Source organism: Eulemur rufifrons, chromosome 8, assembly GCF_041146395.1.
Source record: "Eulemur rufifrons isolate Redbay chromosome 8, OSU_ERuf_1, whole genome shotgun sequence".
Taxonomy (NCBI): Eukaryota; Metazoa; Chordata; class Mammalia; order Primates; family Lemuridae; genus Eulemur; species Eulemur rufifrons.
The window spans coordinates 35,262,515-35,283,328 of NC_090990.1; the positions used below are offsets into that span (position 1 = coordinate 35,262,515).

At 40.2% G+C, this 20,814-nt stretch overlaps 1 protein-coding gene across 1 annotated transcript in view; it reads right to left on the reverse strand.

Annotated features, from left to right (window-relative positions):
• The window catches only part of SPATA6 (spermatogenesis associated 6), a 111,094-nt gene extending 101,553 nt beyond the window's left edge, over window positions 1-9,541 (reverse strand). The window contains exon 1 of the mRNA XM_069479173.1: window positions 9,476-9,541. Coding sequence (XP_069335274.1) covers window positions 9,476-9,541 — 66 coding nt within the window. The remainder of the gene's footprint in view (window positions 1-9,475) is intronic.
• Between the last annotated feature and the right edge of the window lie 11,273 nt (window positions 9,542-20,814).

The window sequence follows — 20,814 nt, forward strand, 5'->3', positions numbered from 1 at the left end:
AAGATATAAACAACAATATTCCATAAGTTGACTTAACTGGCATTTACAGAATAATCCATCCAGCAACAAAAGGATACACATTTTTTTCCCAAGTGTACATGAAAACATTCACTGAGACAGAGAATATCATACACCATATAACAAGTCTCAATAAACATAAAAGAACTAAAATGATGCAGAGTGTATTCTCTAACCACAAGGGAATTAAACTAGAAATCAACAATAGAAAAATATCTGGAAAAAATACCTAAATATTTATAAATTAAACAATACAGACCTAAATCACTCATGGTCAAAGAAGAAATTATAAGACAAATTAGAAAATACTTTCAACTGCATAAAAATGAAAAGACAGTATATCAAAATTTGTGAGATAGATTGAATTAGCATTAAATCTTAGGAATTCCCTTCAATTCCTTTTCCGCAGAAAAACATTTGACAAAATTTAAGCCCTCATGATAAAAAGCTCTCAGCAAACTAAGAACTAAGGGAAATTTCCTCAATTGATAAAGGATATCTATGAAAAAGCCTAAATCTGACATCAAACATACCAACACTGAAAGATTGAATGCTTGGCTTGCCCCCTAATATCAGCAATAAGTTAAAAATGTCTTCTCTCAACATCTCTGTTCCACAATGTATTATAGGTTCTAGCCAGTGCGAAAGGACATGAAAAAGATATTTTAAAATGAAAGAAATAAAAGGGATACAGATTGAAAAGGATGAAGTAAAACAATGTATTTTTAGACAACATAATTGTAGCCTATTACAAATATGCTCCTAGAAATAATAACAAAGTTTAGCAAAGTCATGGGGTATAAGGTCAATGTAAGAAAATCAATTTATTTCTACACATTAGCAACACAAATATTTTCTTTAAAAATGTCATTTATAATAGCATCAAAAATTTGAACTACATAGCTATAAATTTAATAAAATGTGCCTAAGACATGCATATTGAAAACTACAAACATCAATGAAAGAAACTGAAGACCTAAATAAATGGAAAAATATACCAGGTTATTGGAATGAATGACTCAATATTGTTAAGATATCAATTCTCCCAAAACTGAGCTATAATTTCAATGTCATCCCAAATACTAAGAAAACCAACAAAATTGACAGTAAGGAGACAAGTTTACTTTAAATGAAAATTAAGTAATTTGCACAATCTGAAAACAAGCGTAAAAGCAGTATTTAGGCTCCTTCATTTAGTAACAGAAAAAAAATCCATAAAAAGACCAAAAATTGTGAAATTAAGACCGGTAAAAATTAAAAGAATTGGCAGGTATTTAAAAAGAGAGACTAAATCATGGAAAATGTAGTCAATGAAGTTACAAATCTCAGCAGAGGAGATAAAAAAATTAAATTACTAAGTAAATAAGAATACAGAAGAAGTCTCTATAAACAAGCAGATCAAAAGATCAATGCTACACACAAAAAAATACTTAAGAAACATGGAGAATAGGTAAAAGTTCTAATATCCGGTAGCACTGCCAGAAGATAAGACAAGAAATAATAGCAGAAAATCAATACTCAAAGACATGATAGTAAAGAATTTTCCAGAACTAAAGAAACCCATAAATTCTCAGATGGAAAGCACACACCCAGTGTAAAACAGAATAAACAGAAATAAATCTATGGCTCTATACATCACAATGTACTGAAATACATCAAGGATAAAGTGAAAATACATAATCATTTTCACTTAATGAAATAATTAAAATCTCCATTTTCATTTCAATATATCTCCATTAAAAACTGGTAGATCATACAGACAAAAAAATTTAATATGGAATTGAAGGTATTTCAGAGTAAATAAGCTTGATGTGATAATGAGAGAGCCCTACATCCAACAAATGAGATTATATATTATATATTTTCAAGTAAACAACATTCACAACAATTGGATAAGTATTGGACACAAAGGAAATAACAAAAATAATATCATACAGACCTTGTTCACTGCTTGTGATGGTTAATTTCATGTGTCAGCTTGACTAGGTTAAGGGCTGCTGAGATAGCTGGAAATATTATTTCTGCATGTGTCTGTGAGGGTGTTTCTAGAAGAGATTAGTATTTGAACCAGTAGACTGAGTAAAGAAGGCTACTCTCACCTATGTGGGCAGGGTCAGCTCATCTGTTGAGGGCAAGGAAAGGCAAATTTGCTTTCTTCCTGCCCTTGGACAGCAAAACTTCAGGTTCTCTCAGACTCCAGGACTTATACCATTTGCTCCCCTCGTTCTTAGGCCTTTGGACTTACACTGAATTACACCATGGGCTTCCTTGGTTCTCCAGACTGTAGATGGCTTGCACATAGCTTATTATGGGATTGCTAAGCCTTCACAATCAAGTGGGCCAATTCCCATAATAAATTCCTTCTTAAATATATCTATATAGTATACCCTATTGGTTCTGTTTCTCTGGAGTACCCTAATACATTACCCCAATGCAATTAATTAAAATACCACAATATAAGATAGTATTTATGCATATATGTAGGTATGTATGTGTATATGTGGGGGTAATGAGTATGATAAACTAATATAATACCTAAGACTCAGTAGTTCTATTTCTAGATCTATTCCCTAAAGCACTGGTTCTCCATTCTGTAAGATTCAAAACCCTCCTTTTACAACAAATATTTTGCAACTCATTTACACACATAACTAAAAAATAAACCAATGTCCTAATTAAAATAAAAAAGAAAAATACAGAGATAATGTAAAATAAAATACATATTTCTACATGTAAATACTCAGGCAGGGCTAAGCTGGAAGATATATTCGCACCTATACACAGAATCTATGAAATGGACAGTTTCAAATGTTGGATGATAGTGTCACATATTGGCAAAGTAAACTCACAACATAGTTCCAAACAAACAAAGCACATTCTTTCCTCAATTTACATGGAAATTTTATTCCTGGAAAATTCACTGTATTTTAAAACCTGTTTTAAAAAGATTTTGTGTTTATACATTAAAAAAGAGTAAGTTTGTTATTAAGTTATTAATCTTCAATAATTATAAACTTTTTAATCTATATATTCAATGAGACATTGAAGTCATGCAGGATATTGGACATTAACACCATAAGACCCCCTCCCAACCACTATGACAAACAAAGGTAGACAAAAAATTGTCTAAAATGCCCTGTAGGGCACAATATCCACCTTTGAGAACACCTGACAGGTGGACACTAAGAGATATCTGCAAATATATTCATTGCAGCATTGTTTCTAACAATAAAAAGTGGCAAATGGTATTTAAAAGTCCATCAATAGAGAAATAAAAATTAAATCACTGCCATATAAACATATAGTATTACATAGCAATTAAGGAAATAAACTAGACATGCAAGAATCAACGCTGACAAATCTCAGAAACAGTGAAGTGGAAAAAGCAGGTTGCAGAAGACATACAAGTCGGATACTATAATATTTGGGTAAAATTTTAAAACAAAACAATGGCACAGGTAATACACAGACATACACAAATATGTAGTAAAAGTACAAAAACCTGAATGAAAAGAATATACTACAACTTCAGGATATTGGTTAACTTAAGGAAGGTAAGGAGGAAAATGGGATCAGGAAGAGGTACAGAGGAGGCTTCAATTACATCTGTAACATTATATTTCTCAGAAACAAAAATCTACGGCAAACATATAAAATGTATCATTTGCTAAATGGGGGGTGAAGGCATTCAGTGTATATATACTGAATATATCAAAAGTTATATTAAATATGTATACTTTATTCCTATAACTTCAAAGATTTTATAGTTAAAGTTTTAAAGTCTATATTCCAGAGAAATTTACCACCAACTGTGGCTTAACTGTTATCGAGACACATTACTCCACAGTAACCTGGATAAGGATCATGAAGATAAACACATGTTCAGATGAGTAGTGATTGAAAGGGACCCAGATTTGTTTGTCACAATGCTATCATTAATTTGAGCTAGGTAATGAGGTGAAGTGAGTATAGAGAAGAAACAAGTTGGAATTATACAGAATCAACCCAAAACTAGACCCTATTATTCTATTAAGGTAAAGAAAATTGCCCAGCTATTAGGCTTTATTCTTTATTGTTTATCTCCAATTTCTTCCTTCTATTTTCCCAAATAATCTCACGAAAATTGAAATACTGAATAATAAAAAGAAGGTAAAGAGATAAAGCAGCAATAATACTTCTTTGTATCAAAGATAAGATATTTCAAGTATTAAAACAGTAAGTGATGGAAAACATAGTTCTTTTGATGCTCTTTAAAAACATGTTACTTGGCATATCTTATTCTTCAAAGATTCATTGAGAAAAATCACACTTCCCTCCCAGCAATATATTTTCTCTCAAGTCATATGGCTCTGTTGGGCAACACAAAATGTTATGTTATACATCCAAACCTTTCATGGTTACTATGTTTTTGCTCTCGTATTACCACAGTATTACACATACAAGATTACCACTAATACAAGGCTGCAGCAAAAAATAAACATGCAAGAGATAGAGAAGAATGAGGTGCCACATTTTCAACAGGCAAGTAGAGATAAAACATCTAATTTCCAGTTTATAGGAATTGGGAACAAGTTAAATGTCACCACAAAGGAGAAAAAACAACAACAACCAGGCAATAACATAACATGAGATATTTTATATATCTGAGCCTGATCTCTTCTAAAGGTAGTCCACATCATCATGGTCTCAGCACACAGGAGAATAAAAGAAAAGGTAATGTCCACGAAAAGATTTTTACAAGAATGCATGTACATAGTAACATTATCTATGACAAACATAACCTGGAAATAACACAAATAACCATCAACAAGAGAATGGATGGCATCAAACTAAAAATCTGCATAGCAGAAGAAACATTCAATAGAGTAAAGAGACAATATACAAATGGGAGAAAATCTGATAAGAGATTAATATCCAACATACATAAGGACCCAAACACGCAATAGCAAAACAAAAAACATGATTTAAAAAATGGGCAAAGGACCTAAATAGACACATCCCAAAAGAAGACATACAAATGGCCAAAAAATTTATAAAAAGGTGCTCCCCATCTCTAACCATCAGGGAAATACAAATTAAAACCACAATATTGGCCAGGCGCAATGGCTCATGTCTGTAATCCTAGCACTCTGGGAGGCCAAGGCGGGTGGATTGTTTGAGCTCAGGAGTTTGAAACCACCCTAAGCAAGAGCGAGACCTCAATCTCTACTAAAAATAGAAAGAAATTAGCTGGACAATTAAAAATATATATAGAAAAAATTAGCCGGGCATGGTGGTGCATGCCTGTAGTCCCAGCTACTCGGGAGGCTGAGGCAGTAGGATCACTTAAGCCCAGGAGTTTGAGGTTGCTGTGAGCTAGACTGACGCCACGGCACTCTAGTCCAGGCAACAGAGTGAGACTCTGTCTCAAAAAATAAAAAAACAAAACAAAACAAAAAACCCACAATATCACCTCACATATGTTAGAATGGCTATCATCAAAAAAACAAAAGATACTAAGTGTTGGCAAGAATGTGGAGAAAAGGCAATCCTTGTATACTGTTGGTGGGAATGTAAATCAGCACAGCCATTATGGAAAACAGTATGGAGGTTCCTCAAATAGTTAAAAATAGAACTACTACATGATTCAGCAATCCCACTTCTGTGTATATATTCAAAGGAAATGAAATCAGTATGTGGAAGAGATATTTACACTGTCATATTCATTGCAGAATTATTTACAATAGCTGAAATATGGAATCAACCTAAGTATCCAACAATGGATGAATGGATAAAGAAAATATGGGTTACGTAGACAGACTCAAATACAAGCACACAAGGGAATAGTATTCAGTCTTTAAAAAGAAGGAAATCCTGTCTTTTGCAACAATATGCATGAACCTGGAGGACATTATGCTAAGTGAAATAAGTCAGAGACAGAAAGACAAATAAAATAGTCCATGATCTCACTTATATGCTGAATCTAAAATAGTAGAATTAATAGAAGCAGAGAGTAGAATGGTGGTTGCCAATAGGGGGTGGTTGGGGGAGAATGGAGAGATGTTGATTAAAGGGAACAAAGTTCCAGTTAGAACAAATAACTGGAGATCTATCATACAGCATGGTGACTATAGTTAATAATAATGTATTATACACCTGAAAATTACTAACACTGATCTCAAATGTTCTCACCACAAAAAAAGGTGAGGTGATGAATATATAAATTAGCTTGATTTAATCATTTTGCAATGTATACATATGTCAAAATATCACTTTGTATACTGAAAACATATATTTGTCGATTTAAAAAAGAGAATGGATAAAAATAGAATACTACTCCATAATTTAAAGGAACAAACTACTAATATATACAACATGGATGAATCTCAAAAACATGCTGAGCAAAAGAAGCCAGACAAAATATTATATACTATATGGCTCCAATATGAAGTTCAAGTACTGGCCAACTAATTATAGTGATAGATCAGACTAGTACTTCCCTCTGGCATGGGGCTTGAAAGAGGTACAAGGGAATGTCATGGAGTGATGGAAGTGTTCTAAATCTTGATTTGGGTGATGGTGACATGAATGTATGAATTTATCAAAATCCATTGGAACAAAAAAAGGGAACATTGTGGGAATGAAAAAATAAAACATCTCCATATTCAAATGGACTACAAAGACCTAAAAATCTCATAATTAAATGCATCTTGTAAATCTTGATTGGATCCTGGTTTGAAAAAGTCAACTACCAGAAGTCTTTTGTGGGACAAGCAGGAAAACTTGAATATAGACTAAATATTAAGAAATGATCACCAATTATGTAAGGTATGATAACAGTATTATAGTTATGTAGAACAATATCCTTATTTTTATTTTTTAGAGATAGGCTCTGCTATTTTGCCCAGGATGGAGTACAGTAGCTATTCACAAATGTAATCATAGTGCATTATAGCCTCGAACTCTTGGGCTCAAGCAGGCCTCCTACCTCAACTCCAGAGTAGCTGGGGACTATACGAACACGCCCGGCTAATATCCTCATTTTTAGGAGATACATGCTGAAGTACTTAGTGGTGGAATATCATGATGTGGACAATTTAAATTTTCAGCAAAAATATCTTTATTTTATATATAAATGTACACATATGTACAGATAAATCAAATTAATGTACTTAGGTCATGGGATACAGTTATTCATTGAACAACTCTTCCAACTACTCTGTATACTTGAAAAATTTCATTTAAAAAGTTGAGCAGAAGACACCAATTTTCATGGATATATAGTGATCTCCAGAATATATTAAATGAAAAGAAATGCAAGGTACAGGATAGTTTATGTTACCTACTGTGTAAGAAGGAAGGTTAAAAATTATATGGTATGTGATATGTGTGTGAGAGAGTTTGTGTTTACATTACAACCAATGACAGTGGTTACCTATAGCAGAGGAGTATAGGCAGGAAATAGGTTTAAGCTTGGATACAAAACGTCTCTGGGTATTTTATATAGTTTTGACCTTTATACCATGCAAATGTAAAAAAAAAAAAGGAAAAGAAAAACTAAAATCAGAAAGATGTTAAAATATCTAGTCACATAATTCCTCTATTCAATCAAAGCCAAATTAATCAAGTTTATTTAACTTGTATGGTGGTTAATGGTCTTTTTTGCTCCTTCTGAGCACCAGAGCCACTAACAAGGGGATTTTGCAGGTCAGAAAATTTAGGATCCTGTTGCAAATCTGCCCCTGAATAATGCAATCTTAGACAAATAATCATGCTAAAAAAAGCTTCTGCACAATTGCAAAAGCTTCTGCTAAGCCTCAATTTTCTCACCTGTAAAAAGGGATTAAATTCAATGATTTCTAAGATTTCTTAGAACTATAAAATTCAGTGACTCAAATGTTTGTCAAAAACATAGGAATTTTCCATCTGCACAGTTTTCTTTAGCTTTGATGAGTAACAAAGCTCCATTATACAGTCATTCACTTTCTGCAGTACAACTGAGTAGAAAATGTAGTGAAATAAGACGTATTTCTCTTGACTCCTTCAGGTCGTCATCAGATACAACAGAGCACTTTCTCTTAGAAGTTTGCCTGGGCCGCAGAAGGGAAGCAGCAGCCAGCCAGTCAGGCAGCCGCACTCCCAGGCTGCTAAACCTCATTGGTTAGCAGGAGGAGGAGGAAGCAGCCAATAGCAAAGTCTATTGAGGCTGAACTCCGGAGGAGTTTCACTAACTGTCCTGAGTCAAGGGGTTTAAGGAGTTTCATGAATTCTTTTGCTATACGAATCACACTTTACAAAAAGTTGCCAAAAAGGCAGCTTTGGGGATGAAAACATATAAAGCTAGGGCTACAGAGTTTCCGAGTAAAATCTCTGCAGGCTTGAATGTAAGCTGAGAGTCCCAGAAACTTTCTTTTCCACCTCCCCTGCCTCATACTCTGCCCCACCCAGGTTTCCCTTCTTCAAGACCTAACAAAAGACCTAAAACAGTCTCATGACTTCCCTGGAGGTTTAAGATCTGTGCAGCAACAGCCTCATTCTAATCTGAGGAAGGAGAGCCAGGAAAGGCGGGTTAAATGGAGAGAAAAGCCGGGCCTGCAGGGTGTGCAGGAAGGAAACCAGAGGGCTCCTAGCTGCAGCACCCAGGGGGTAGTGGTGAATATTTAAGCATCCACATCCCCCCAGTTCCTCTAGGAAACCAAAGAGAAGACTGGGTAAAGATAAGAAGACTTAAAGTGGAAGAAGGAGGAAAAGAGACAGAATGAGAAATTTTGTTTCCAGAACTCCTTATAGGTCTGTGCCTGCAGGACTAAAATGGGGTGTGGAAAGGCTCTTGGGGGAACTGCCCCTAGAACAGATAAGCTGGAGCTTTTGTTTGAAAAAAGGAATGAGAGAGTTCTCTTAAGAATGAAGGGGAAGGAGTTCAAAAACCCTTGGAAGGATCTTCTGAGATTATTAAAGCAGGATGGAGCATGGGGAGGACCACTGGGGTTCTCTGCCTCAGCTGGATGGGGTTAGCGGGGGATGGATCCTCGTCAGCAAGTCCAGAGAGTGACTGGGTGGGGCTGCAATTTTGGGGAATCAGGAGTTCCTCTCTAAAAGTTAATCGGGCTTTCTTGGAAGGACTGGAAGAATGAGAAGGGATCTCTCTCAAAGTCGGGAGGGTTTAGGGATTGGAGGGGCCTCAAGTGATTCAGAGGCGTTGAGTTTTTCCTGGGAGGGAAGGCAAGGTACTGTGTACAGTGACGACACACTTTAGTTACTGGTTGTGGGATTCTACCTTTTGGACTGAGAATAAGGCCCCTTCACTAATGGGAAGCGTGGAAATTGGTCTGAAGGGGCCTGCAGTGATTTAGGAGGAAATGGCACCCCAGCCCAGGCTAGGAAGAGGCGGGGGCAGTGATACTCTCTCACTAAGACAGCACAGGCAGAGAAGAGGAATTCAAAGAGAACGCCCCACCCCGTCCCGTCCGCAGCTCACCGGAAAGTTGGGGACGGGGAGGGGAACTCTGAAGTGGCGGAAAGGATCTGAAAGCACCCACACCATTCAGTGGGATGAAGCGAGGAGCGTGGAGGTGGGGTCAGGCCTCTGCGTGGTGAGAGTAGGAGGGCGTTCATGAGTTTGGGGTAGGGGACACCCAAGGGGACGCAGGCTCAGGGCTTGCCAAGGATGAGTCGGAGGGTGAAGGAGGTTTTGACTGATTCCGGGCTACCGGAGGTGAAGCAGGCGTCGGGGGTCAATTCCGGAGGGTGGGGGGCGCGACCGGTACTCACAGAGCGGATCTCCAGCGCCAGGGCGCATTGCAGCGCCTTCACCTTCGGCATCCGCGCGGGGCGGGGCGGCGGGGAGGGACCCCGGCCACGGGCCCGAGTGAGACGGACAGAAGCGGCACGGGGCGGGGACGGGGAGGAGACAAGGTGGTGGCGGCGGTGGCAGCTGTGGCCCCCAGGCCGGGGCCCGCGGTCCAGCCTGGGTCCCGCCGGAGCAGCTGCTGAGCGCGGGGCGCGGAATCGTTGTCATGGCAGCCAGAAAGGGCGGGGCCGGAAGAGTGGGCCGGCAGCGACGCGCCAGAGCCTCCCGCGCTAGGGCGAGCGGCTGGGGGCGGGGCTCTGCGTCGCCAGAGGGGCGGGGCTGGAGAGGAGGCGGGGCTTCCGACGGGAGGGGCTGGGCAGTTCTTCTGTGACGTGAAACCGTGGGCCGAAAGACAGAGGAAAGAGAGAATAGCTGTTTGTGTAATGGGACAGTGCCCAGGTCAGGGAGTTGGATTCAGGAGCCCTGAGTTCCAACGTGGTTATGGCACCTTGGGCTAGTGGCGTCCCTCTATGGCTTCAGTTTCCCCAATTATAAAAGAAAAGTCATTATTATTATTGGTCCTCCTATTTGAATTTCACAGTACAACTTACAAAGCCAACATGAGGAAACTGAGGACTAGAAAAGAGACTTGCCCAAGTCAAAGGCAGAACCAGGACTAGAACCCAGGAGCTCTCAAGTAAAACCCCACTTTCCTCCCTGAGAAGAAGGGCTTGAATCAGATCGTCACAATACTCTTCCTAGTCTCCTAGTCTGTGATTCTCTCTTTGTTAGTGTGTCTCCCTTTTCCTTCAAAGTTTTATGTTTAATTGACCTGTGTATGCATCTCAATGCATATTGCTTAAATTGAACTCTAAATAAGGGGTCAACAATAAATTCAGTTGTGAAGGGACTGGCCATAGACCATCAAAGACAAAAAGAACCTAAGAGATTGCCCAACCCAATCATGTTAATCATTTTTATTGAAAAATACATTATAGATACAAAAGTGTACAAAACATGTTCATCTTAATAATGAGAACAATAACTGTTCAACTAACAGTTAAGAAATAGAACATTACCAACACCTTAAAAATGCCTTCCTTGCCCTGTAAGTAACCAGTACCCCGACTGTTGTTACAATAATTCCCTTGCTTTTGCCATTCATGTATGCATTTCTAAAGAAGATGTTGCTAATTTTTCCTAGTATTGATGTTTTTTGGTTTTCTTTTGTTTATATTTTTGAGACAAGGTCTTGCTCTGTTGTACAGACTGGAGAGCAGTGGCTCAGTGCAGCCTCAAACTCCTCGGCTCAAGCAATCCTCCTACCTTGGCCTCCCAAACTGCTGGGATTGCAGATATGTGCCACTACTCCTGGACTGGTATTGAAGTTAATAAATGGAATTAATACTGCATGTGTTCTGTGACTTGTTTCTCTTACTTAATATTATGCTGTGGGATTCACCCATTGTTGATGCTGTGTAGCTGAAGTTGTTTTCATCGTTGGACAGTATTCCAATATAGAAATATATATTGATTTATTTGTCCTTTCTACTATTGATGATCATTTATACCTGTTTCCATTTTTTAGCTATTATTAACAATATTTGTTATGAACATTCTAGTACATGCCTATTAATGCACACGTGCTAGAGTAGGAGTGGGTTGACTTAGCTTTCGCACATGTCAGACTTCAGAAGGTAAGGCTATGCCATTTTCCAAAGTAGTAACAATTTATGTTTCTACCAGGAGTATATGAGAAGTCTTATTTTTCTACATCCTTGCCAACGTTTGATATTGTTTGAATTTTTAATTTTTGTATATGTTAAACTCTGACTGATTGGAATAGATTCTCTGTTTGTTCCATTGTTTTTGTTAGTGTTATTGTCACAGAGACGTTAAGCACTGCACTAACTTCCTATTGTTGCCACAACAAATCACCACAAACTTGGTGGCTTAAAACAGCATAAATGTATTAACTTACATTTGTATAGGTCAGAAGTCTGACCCTGGTCTTGCAGGGCTAAAATCAAGGGGTCAGCAGGGCTGGTTTCCTTTCTGAAGGCTCCAGGAGGGACTTCATTTCCTTGCCCTTTCCAGCTTCTCCAGGCCATCAGCGTTCCTTACTCATGGTCTCCTTGCTCCATCTTCAAAGTCAGCAATTGCAAGTCAAGTCTTTCTCATGTCGCATCACTCTGACCTACTCTTCTACCTCCCTCTTCTACTTTTAAGGACCCTTATGGTTACATTGAGCCTGCCCAGTTAACCAGGATAATCTGCTTATGCTAAGGTCAGCTGATTAGCAACCATAAATCCATCTATAATCTTAATTCTCTCTTTGTCATTTAAGATAACATATTCACAGATTCCAGGGATTAGAACATGAACATTTTTGGGAGATCATTATTCTGCCTACCAAGTCTGTGAAGAAAAGTGAAATAGGATGAGCACGGTGGTTCATGCCTGTAATCCTAGCACTCTGGGAGGATTGCTTGAGCTCAGGAGTTTGAGACCAGCATGAGCAAGAGTGAGACCCCATCTCTACTAAAAATAGAAAAAATTAGCCGGGTGTGGTAGTGTGCGCCTGTAGTCCCAGCTACTCAGGAGGCTGAGGCAGGAGGATGGCTTGAGGCCAGTAGTTTGAGGTTGCAGTGAGCTATGATGACGGCACTGCACTCTAGCCCAGGCAACAGACCAAGATTCTGTCTCAAAAAAAGTGAAATACTTAGCATATGATAGCTTAATAGAGCAAGCTCAATGATAGCAGGTTCATGTTCTTTTCCTTTACATTCTCTCATAAACACTGTCCAAGTTTGAGGTCTTTTGAGATCTCACTTGATTTGGATTGTTTGATTTTATCCTATTCTTTGAGCTGTTCTGAAGTAATGTGCCATGGACAAAAGCATCACTAGTTCAGTCAAAACCCCTGCTTATGTATCATTCTTATCCCGTGTTACATAACAACTGGTTTGAAGGTGTTCCCTCTGTCATAGCCTTCAAGCTGAAGCCTCACACAAAAATTCAGCTGCCAATTTCTAAGCCCCAGGCACAAAATTTTGGGGAAAATTTGCCTGAATAGCAACATTGTGAATGGCACAATTATAATTAATGACATCTCAGGATGTCATTTATAATCATGAGTAACAGATAAAAGAGAAATAGTCCTGCTTCTGCACTTCCCCTCCTTTTATCCCCTATGAGATTTTATGGGAAATAAGCCCAATGAAAAAATGTAAGCTCTTAATCTTTCCCAGAAATCCTACCTCATTTGCTGGATACTTTGAGGGAATGAATTAAAGCATTTTTTTTTTTCTTTTATGCAGTCTACTTTGCATGTACAAAGTGAGGATGGTCATAACTCAGACTTCCTGGCCAAATGATCAGAAGGTGAGGGGCATTTTTAAAGACCTTTAATGTCTTTCATTCATGTTCAGTCTCCATACAGGAACTGATTTCCAACAAAGTCAGTGTCTTCATTAGTGATAAGACTATTAACAATAATAATAGCTATAGTTGGTTGGGTGCAGTGGCTCACGCCTGTAATCCTAGCACTTTGAGAGGCATAGGTGGGAGGATTGCTTGAGTTCAAGAGTTTGAGACCAGCCTGAGCAAGAGCAAGATCCAGCCTTTATCACAGATAGGAAAAATTAGACAGGCGTGGTGGTGTATGCACCTGTAGTCCCAGCCACTTGAGGCAGGAGGATGGCTTGAGCCCAGAAGTTTGAGCTTGCAGTGAACTATGATGACACCACTGCACACTAGCCCAGGAGACAGAGTAAGACCCTATCTCAAAAAAAAAAAAAAAAAAATTACAAATTTTAAAATCATGACACAAATAGTGACCTCAGAGGACTGTTTAAGCCATGCCCTCAGGAAATGAGTAATTCCTCTGCAGTGTCTATTGAGGATGGTTTCTTAGCACCCCTAATTGATGAGCAGCCCCTTTCAGTCCTTCACAGGCCACCTGCAAATTTCAACAAAATTAAATTCTGATGCCAGTCCCTAAAAATGGATCAGGCCTAGTAATCGAGAAGGTGGGAAAAAAAATAAGGCCATATGAGCACCAAGTGACTGCCCTCCTACCCGTAGCAACCCTGGGTCTCCCATTCTGGGTATTCCTCCTCAAGGAGATGTGGCTTGCCAACACCTTTAGTGTCTGTATTTCTCCTTATTCTTATCGGGAAGAAGAATGGAGATGAGTTGGGTCTTTCTCCATTTTCTGAATGAGATGAACAGCCCCCTGTGATGGCCCCACCCCCACGCCAAAGAGCCACCCTTTCCTGTTGCTCCTTTCTCAGCTCCTGTCCATCAGAACAAGATGGCTTCTCACCTCTCCCTCACATTTCTGGGTTGTTTTGCAAATAAAGTAAAAAGCTTTTCTTTAATTGGTTTAACCATCTCTTACTTAGATAATGGTTAATAACACCTAAATACATATCTGGTCCCATCCCAAACCAATTAACTCAGAACCTTTGGGAGTGAGCCCTAGATATCTCTAGTTTTTAAACTTCCCCAGGTGATTATAGTCAGGATTGAGAACCACTTGTCTAAGCCAGTCATGAATCCTATTCCTGGACAAATTTTAATCACCAGTGTCGTGGGACAAATTATATCTCCCCCCAATTTGTATGTTGAAGTACTAACTCCCAATAACTTAGAATATATGATTGTTTTTGGAGATAGAGTCTTTAGAAAGATAATTAAGGTTAAATGAGGTTATTGGAGTGGACTCTAACGCAGTATGACTGGTATCCTTGTAGAAGAGAAGATTAGGACACAGACACACAAAGAGGAAAGACAATATAAACTAAAAATGAAATCCTAAGCCCCTTCCACCTTCTGAATGGATGCCTCTTGGCCAAGGGGACCCCAGAAAAACCTTAAAACTGAATTCCCAGCTATGAAGGGAAGGGGGATCGAACCTGCCTCCTTATACCCGCTCCCTTTTGGAGTTTAGACACAACAGCTGACCAATATTGATGTTAAAGTAGGGATCTAAGACTGACAAAACAGACTCTTTGTAGCAATCAGATACTAAATTATAAGCAGGACCTGGGGCCATGCAAGGCAAAGGTTAAGTCACAAGTCACACCTGCAGGCCATCGATTTACTTAACAGATTACTTTAAGTCAGTATACTGGGTCTTGCTCTAGGATTAATAGACTTTATTATTTTAATTTAAAACATTCCTTTCTACTGACTCCAATCTCTGAGACAAAACTTTATTCCTTTAAACAATTACAAATTAAAGAATCTCTGAATCCACCTATAACCTGTAAGCCCCTGTTTTGAGACGTCCCACCTTTTTGGGCCAAACCAACATATACCTTCCATATATTGATTTATGATTTTACCTGCAACTCCTGTCTCCCTAATATGTGTAAAACCAAACTATAACTTGACTGCCTTGGGTGCACTTTCTCAGGACATACTGAGATTATGTTTCCCCAGACCATGATCACTCATATTCAGCTCAGAATAAACCTCTAAAATATTTTACAGAGTTTGGTTTTTCCATTAACAACCATATGAAGACACAGGGAGAAGACAGCCATCTACAACCCACAGAGAAAGCCCATGGAAGAAACTATCCTCGCTGACAATTTGGTCTTGGATTTCTAGCCTTCAGGATTGTGAGGAAATGAATTTCTGTTGTTTTAAGCCACTCAGTCTTTGGTACATTGTTGTGGCAGTTCTAGCAACCTAGTACAACCAATAAAAAATTTATCTCAAATCCATTGAACATTTTCATCCTACAAACACTCATTTTCTAAACTCTGAACATTAGCATGGGCTATCCTTCTCTATCATAATAGCATTCAGCATAAGAAAATATCAGAAACTCAGGTGAATTAATTTTAGTTGCAAAGAGAAAACTCAATTATCATTTGCTTAAAAAATAAATATGTTTAGTTATCTCATATAACTAGAGGTCTGACAGTGATCAGGAGAGGAATGCTGCAGAAGCTCATCTGGTTTGAAAGCCCAGGCCCTTTCTATCTCTCCATTTCATTGTTTTTAGCATGTTTAGAGGGGTTTTGTTTGTTTATTTTTGTCCTCATGCTGGTTGTGTTCAGGCTACTCACTCACATTCATGCCAGGAAAAAGGAGAACGGGCAGCACCAAATGCCTGTTGCTTTTCCAGAAGCCTCCAAACAGAACACTGTTTGCTAGGTCACACAGCCTCCTGCAGGTGTAGGGAAGCTAGAGGTAGAATATCTCACAAATGGGAAAAGGATGTTTATGACTGGTTTAAACCAGTGGTTCTCAATTTTGACTAGAATTGCCCAGGGACATTTAAAAAGTGCAGCTGCCCCCTTCATTTCCAAAGGTTCTGATTATATATATATATATATATATATATGGTTATACATATATAGTTATATATGTATATAACTCTGTAGGTGATTCCACTGTGTAGCCAGGTTGACCACCACAAGCATAGACCAATTATGGTTTGTGCCACTTGGAACAAAATTGGGACCCAAACAGCAAGCAAGACAGAAAAGTAATAGGATGGGGATAGGGATTAATATGTGGTAGCAGACACAACTGGAAATTATTTGCTCATAAGCCAAGGAAGATCCAGCTGGATTTGGGCATATTTGAATATAAGATTAAAATGATCCATCAATCAATCTCTTTCTCCCCTCTCTCTCCATTTCTCATCCATCTCCCTTCTCTTCCATCTCTATCCCCCTCCATCTTCCTCTCTCTCCTTCTCTCCCCCTCCCACTCCGTTTTTTCCTCCCTTTGCCTCCCTGTCCCTCTATCCCTAGTGCATCTTCTTAGCTGGGGTTAGATAATCATACACAGGACTATAAGAAGGACTTTCTATAGAACCAAGACACATTTCCATGCAGTCATTAGTTGAATGCTTGCAGTGACAGAAAGCGCACTGCTTTTGCAGAGTCACTACATAAGACAGTGCAGGTTTTGCTCTGCACAGGGCAGCTGCCCAAGGTAGCAAGCAGGTAGGGCCTGGGTGCCATTTTGACCAGCTAAAGAAAGAAGCACCTCTTCCCAATTCACACAAAAATACCATATAGGGTATCAGGGCCCTGGCATCTTGAGGCTCCCTTTTCCACTATTACATGGCAATGACTGCTATGAAGTTCTCTTTTACAATGAGACAAGATTGACCTTCTCAAAGACTCCACTCAATGGTCATTTAATGGCTTGCAGCTGCTTAGGACCCATTAGCACCCCCTCTCCAGTCGCCATGAAATCTTTTCTCCTCCAGGTTTCTCAGCCCTGATTCCTTCAAACATCCTGTTCCAGCATGGCCCAGAAGCTCCCTCACCACTCCCTCCATTCTTGTCGGGATACAACACTGAGTGGTCAGCAGCCCTCCTAAGCTACAGCACCATAGCTTCAACATTGAAATAGAATGTTCTGAAGGAGAGAAAGAAAATGTGGAAAATAAAAGCCTCTGTTCAGAGAATCATCTTGCTGCACGGCTGTGAAGGAGATAGACATGAGCAGGCACAAGAATAAGCAGCAGAGTTCATTGTCGTGGAGGCCACTAGAGCAGCAGTCCCCCACTTTTTTGGCACCAGGGACTGGTTTCACGGAAGACAATTTTTCCACTGACTGGGAGGGGAGACAGAACTCAGGCGGTGGTGAGAGCAATGAGGAGTGGCTGTAAATACAGATGAAGCTTTGCTGGCCCACCGCTCACCTGCTGCTCTGCACCCCCCTTGGCCACTCCTCCCCGCCCTCTCCTAAGTTTCATGGAAGACAATTTTGTCACAGATGGGGTTGGGAGGTGGCGGTGGAGCTCTGTGGTTCTGGTCCATGGCCCAGGGGTTGGGGACCGCAACACTAGAGGAAAGGGACTCAGGGAAGGGGTCAGGGGGGTGAGGGTCCTCAGTGCCCCAGGCTGTATGACTTTAGTTGGATAAGTACTGAAAGTGCCTAATAGATTTATAAATTGGTCATTGGTGACCTTCACCAGGTGAGTTTTAGTTAATGGATGAATGCCAAATAAGGCAGTGGAGACAGCAAGTGCAGAAGACAGTCAAGCTCATAGTTAGCAGGTAAGGGGACATAGCTCAGAAGGTGGTGATCAAGAGTGTGTACACACACATGTGTGCATGTTTAAAGACAGGAGAAACCTGAGTATGGTCATGGGCTGAGCGGAAAGAGGCAGTAGAGAGTTAGAGGAAAAGGCTGCAACCAGAAACTGGGAAGATAATTATTGAAGCTATATTCTGGAGGACTCAGGAGAATCTGGGGTCAAGGGCACAGGTGGAGGGGTTGGTTTTGAGTAGGTAGACTAACACACCTTCCTTGGAGCCTAAGAGAAGAAAGAGTAATGGGTAACAGAAAAATGGAACCCTCTTTCGAAATGAAAACACAGAAAGATTTGAGGAAATTTGTTTTATAAAATGTCCCTCCTTCCCCATTCTCTCCCCTTCATGAAATATTTATTGAATCTGAGCAACCGAGTATGGTGGATACAGAAAAGAGTAAGACTAAGCCTTTGTCCCTGAATCCCTGAGCCTGGTAGAGAGATGGCACTGCCCTTCACCTGGTCACTGTTCTCACCCCCTCCAGGACCCAGGCGAGCACCACATGTAGGGCAGGGATTAGAGAGAATGCCCTTTTCTCATAGCAGACAAATCCTATTTCCTTTGAATCTTTCTATGTGTTCTCAATTTCCTAATCATTTTGGCAAAGCTATTTAGGAGACCACAGCTCACTGGGACGGCAGGACAAGAGGGACCAGGTGGGGAGGAGCACATGGCCTAATTCCTCTTCTGGAAAGAACTGTGCCTGTTTGGAAAAATAATTTCAAGACTTCTTCTACAGGTATGAACAGGGAAATTCAGAGGACATAACCAGGATAGCCTAGTGCAATCAGAAAGAGGACAGGGTGCTTTGCACACAGAAGTGGGATGAATTCCAAGGTTTGGCTGTGGGATGAGGGGTCTGAGAGTGCCTCATTCTCAGGTGTGAGATGTGAGATGTGAGAGGGAGAAGTGAGGGGTGGAAGCTGTGAGAGCAAGTGAGGTATGTTGAGCCCTAAAATCATATCTGAATAGAAAAATAAATGAGCTGGGGGCAGAAGTGAGGTGAAGGCCCTGTACTTCCTGGTGACACTCTGTGTAATTGGTGGCTTCTGTATCAGGCTGTCCCAGTGGTCTGTGAGATCCTTAAAGCCAACGGCCAGGTCTTGACTATTCTATTCCCAGTAGCTGTCACCATGCCTGGTGATTTCAAGTTTTGTGGAGCCCAAAGCTTATGTAATTTGAGGAGTCCCCTTTAAGAGAAAGAATATAGTAAGAAAGTGAATATGTATTTAGAATGAGGGAATAAATCACAAATTAATTTTTTTAAATCTCAAAATCCCCAAAAATCACATTATATTTTTATTGATAATTAACTGCCTCATATATGGCTATAACACTTTTCTTCCTGTGTTTTCTGTGTTTATTCTTTGATCACGTCTCCATTTGACAACAATTTTTGTAAGATTGTTTTCTTTCAAGAGAACAGAAAAACAATCCAGTCTTTCTTATAGCATGATTGATCAGAAGTGGGTTTTTCCTTCTCTTACTTCCCTGGGCAAATAAGTGGCCCACTATGGTGCCAATGGAACCTCCTTTCCCCTCTCTTTCCCATTTAATCTATCTTGCTAGAATATACCACTTCCCCAGCTTAGAGGCACTTCCTACTTGATTTGGCAAATACCCCCACACTTACTGTTGTTCTATGGGAGTCAAGTGTGGAATAGGTTGAAAGCTAGCCCCCACCCTGACCCACCACTGCCTTCCTCTTCAGGGTCCTGTGATTTGCAGGGTTGGAGTATCACAGGGTTTAGAGAAAGAGGCAGGGCCCTGTCAATCTGCTTTAGGATGCCAACTGACCTGAGATTTGGCCTCCCAATGCCCATCCCTTTTAGAGTTATTTAGGCTTTGTAATGATTGGAGGATAAAGAGATGTTTAGTCATTCTTGTTTCTACCTCCCAGATTGGGCCTGTTATAAATTCAGTCCCAATAAGCCTTATCCCTGAGTTTAGGGACTCAGTTTCTCCCCAGGGTGGGATGGGTGGAGACAATGCCTTTAAGAGGCTTCACCAACATCCTAGAAGGCCATTGGCTCTTCTCTAATTTCAGCAAGGCTGAGTACAAGATCCTTCCCCAATGCCTTATGGGAGTCTAGGCCTGTTTCAAGTGAGCTCTATGGCCAGAGGTGCCCCTTCCTTATTGTTCCAGGTCCCTGGTCCCTTCTTGGGATCTGCCCCTCCCCTTCTAGTCCCCAAATCCCCTCCAGCTAGAATAGTAGGAATGAGTACCCAAAAGCCCAACCAGCCCTATCAGGAAGGGTAAATGTTCACACCTGGCTTCAGTATTTTCCCTGCCAGGGGTTTTAGGTCACTTCCTCCATCAGAGCTACTTGGGCCACAGTTCCTGCTTCACAGCCATCTGGGCCTTGGTGTGATGAGCCTTAGAACTTGATGCCAGTAGGCTCAACTGGGGAGTTGGGGGAGGAAGCTGAAAGAAGCCTATTCCCCTAATCCCACAGTTTACTCAACCCTCTCAGGTGCCCAATACACCCTTCCTGTCACCTCCTTCCAAGGAGGTGACTGAGCCTTGCCTCTGTTTGACAACCCTCTAACCCAGGTCTTGCTGCCAGCTGTGCTGTCCCTTGGAGCTGTAACCAGAGAGCTGCTAGGGATTCTGGCCTGGTCCTTTCCACACCCCCACACCTTACTCTCAACCCAGAAGCAGCCCTCTCCTCCTCTCTGACTCGTGTGCTCTTTTTCTTTCTACCAGTATTATATATTCTAGTAATATCTAACTCAATATTGATTTCTGCCTTTCTTGCTAATGCACCATTAGAAGATATTAGTCCTGGGGCAGGATCATTTTGGCCTCATTCTTTTACCACCCCCACACCTGGGTTGCATATACTATATTACAAAAGGATATTTTGCCAAAAATATGAATGTAAGGGGCTTTCAGTATTAGTGATGTCATCTGTCACTATAGGTCATACAATCCATTCTTAAAGTACTTGGTAT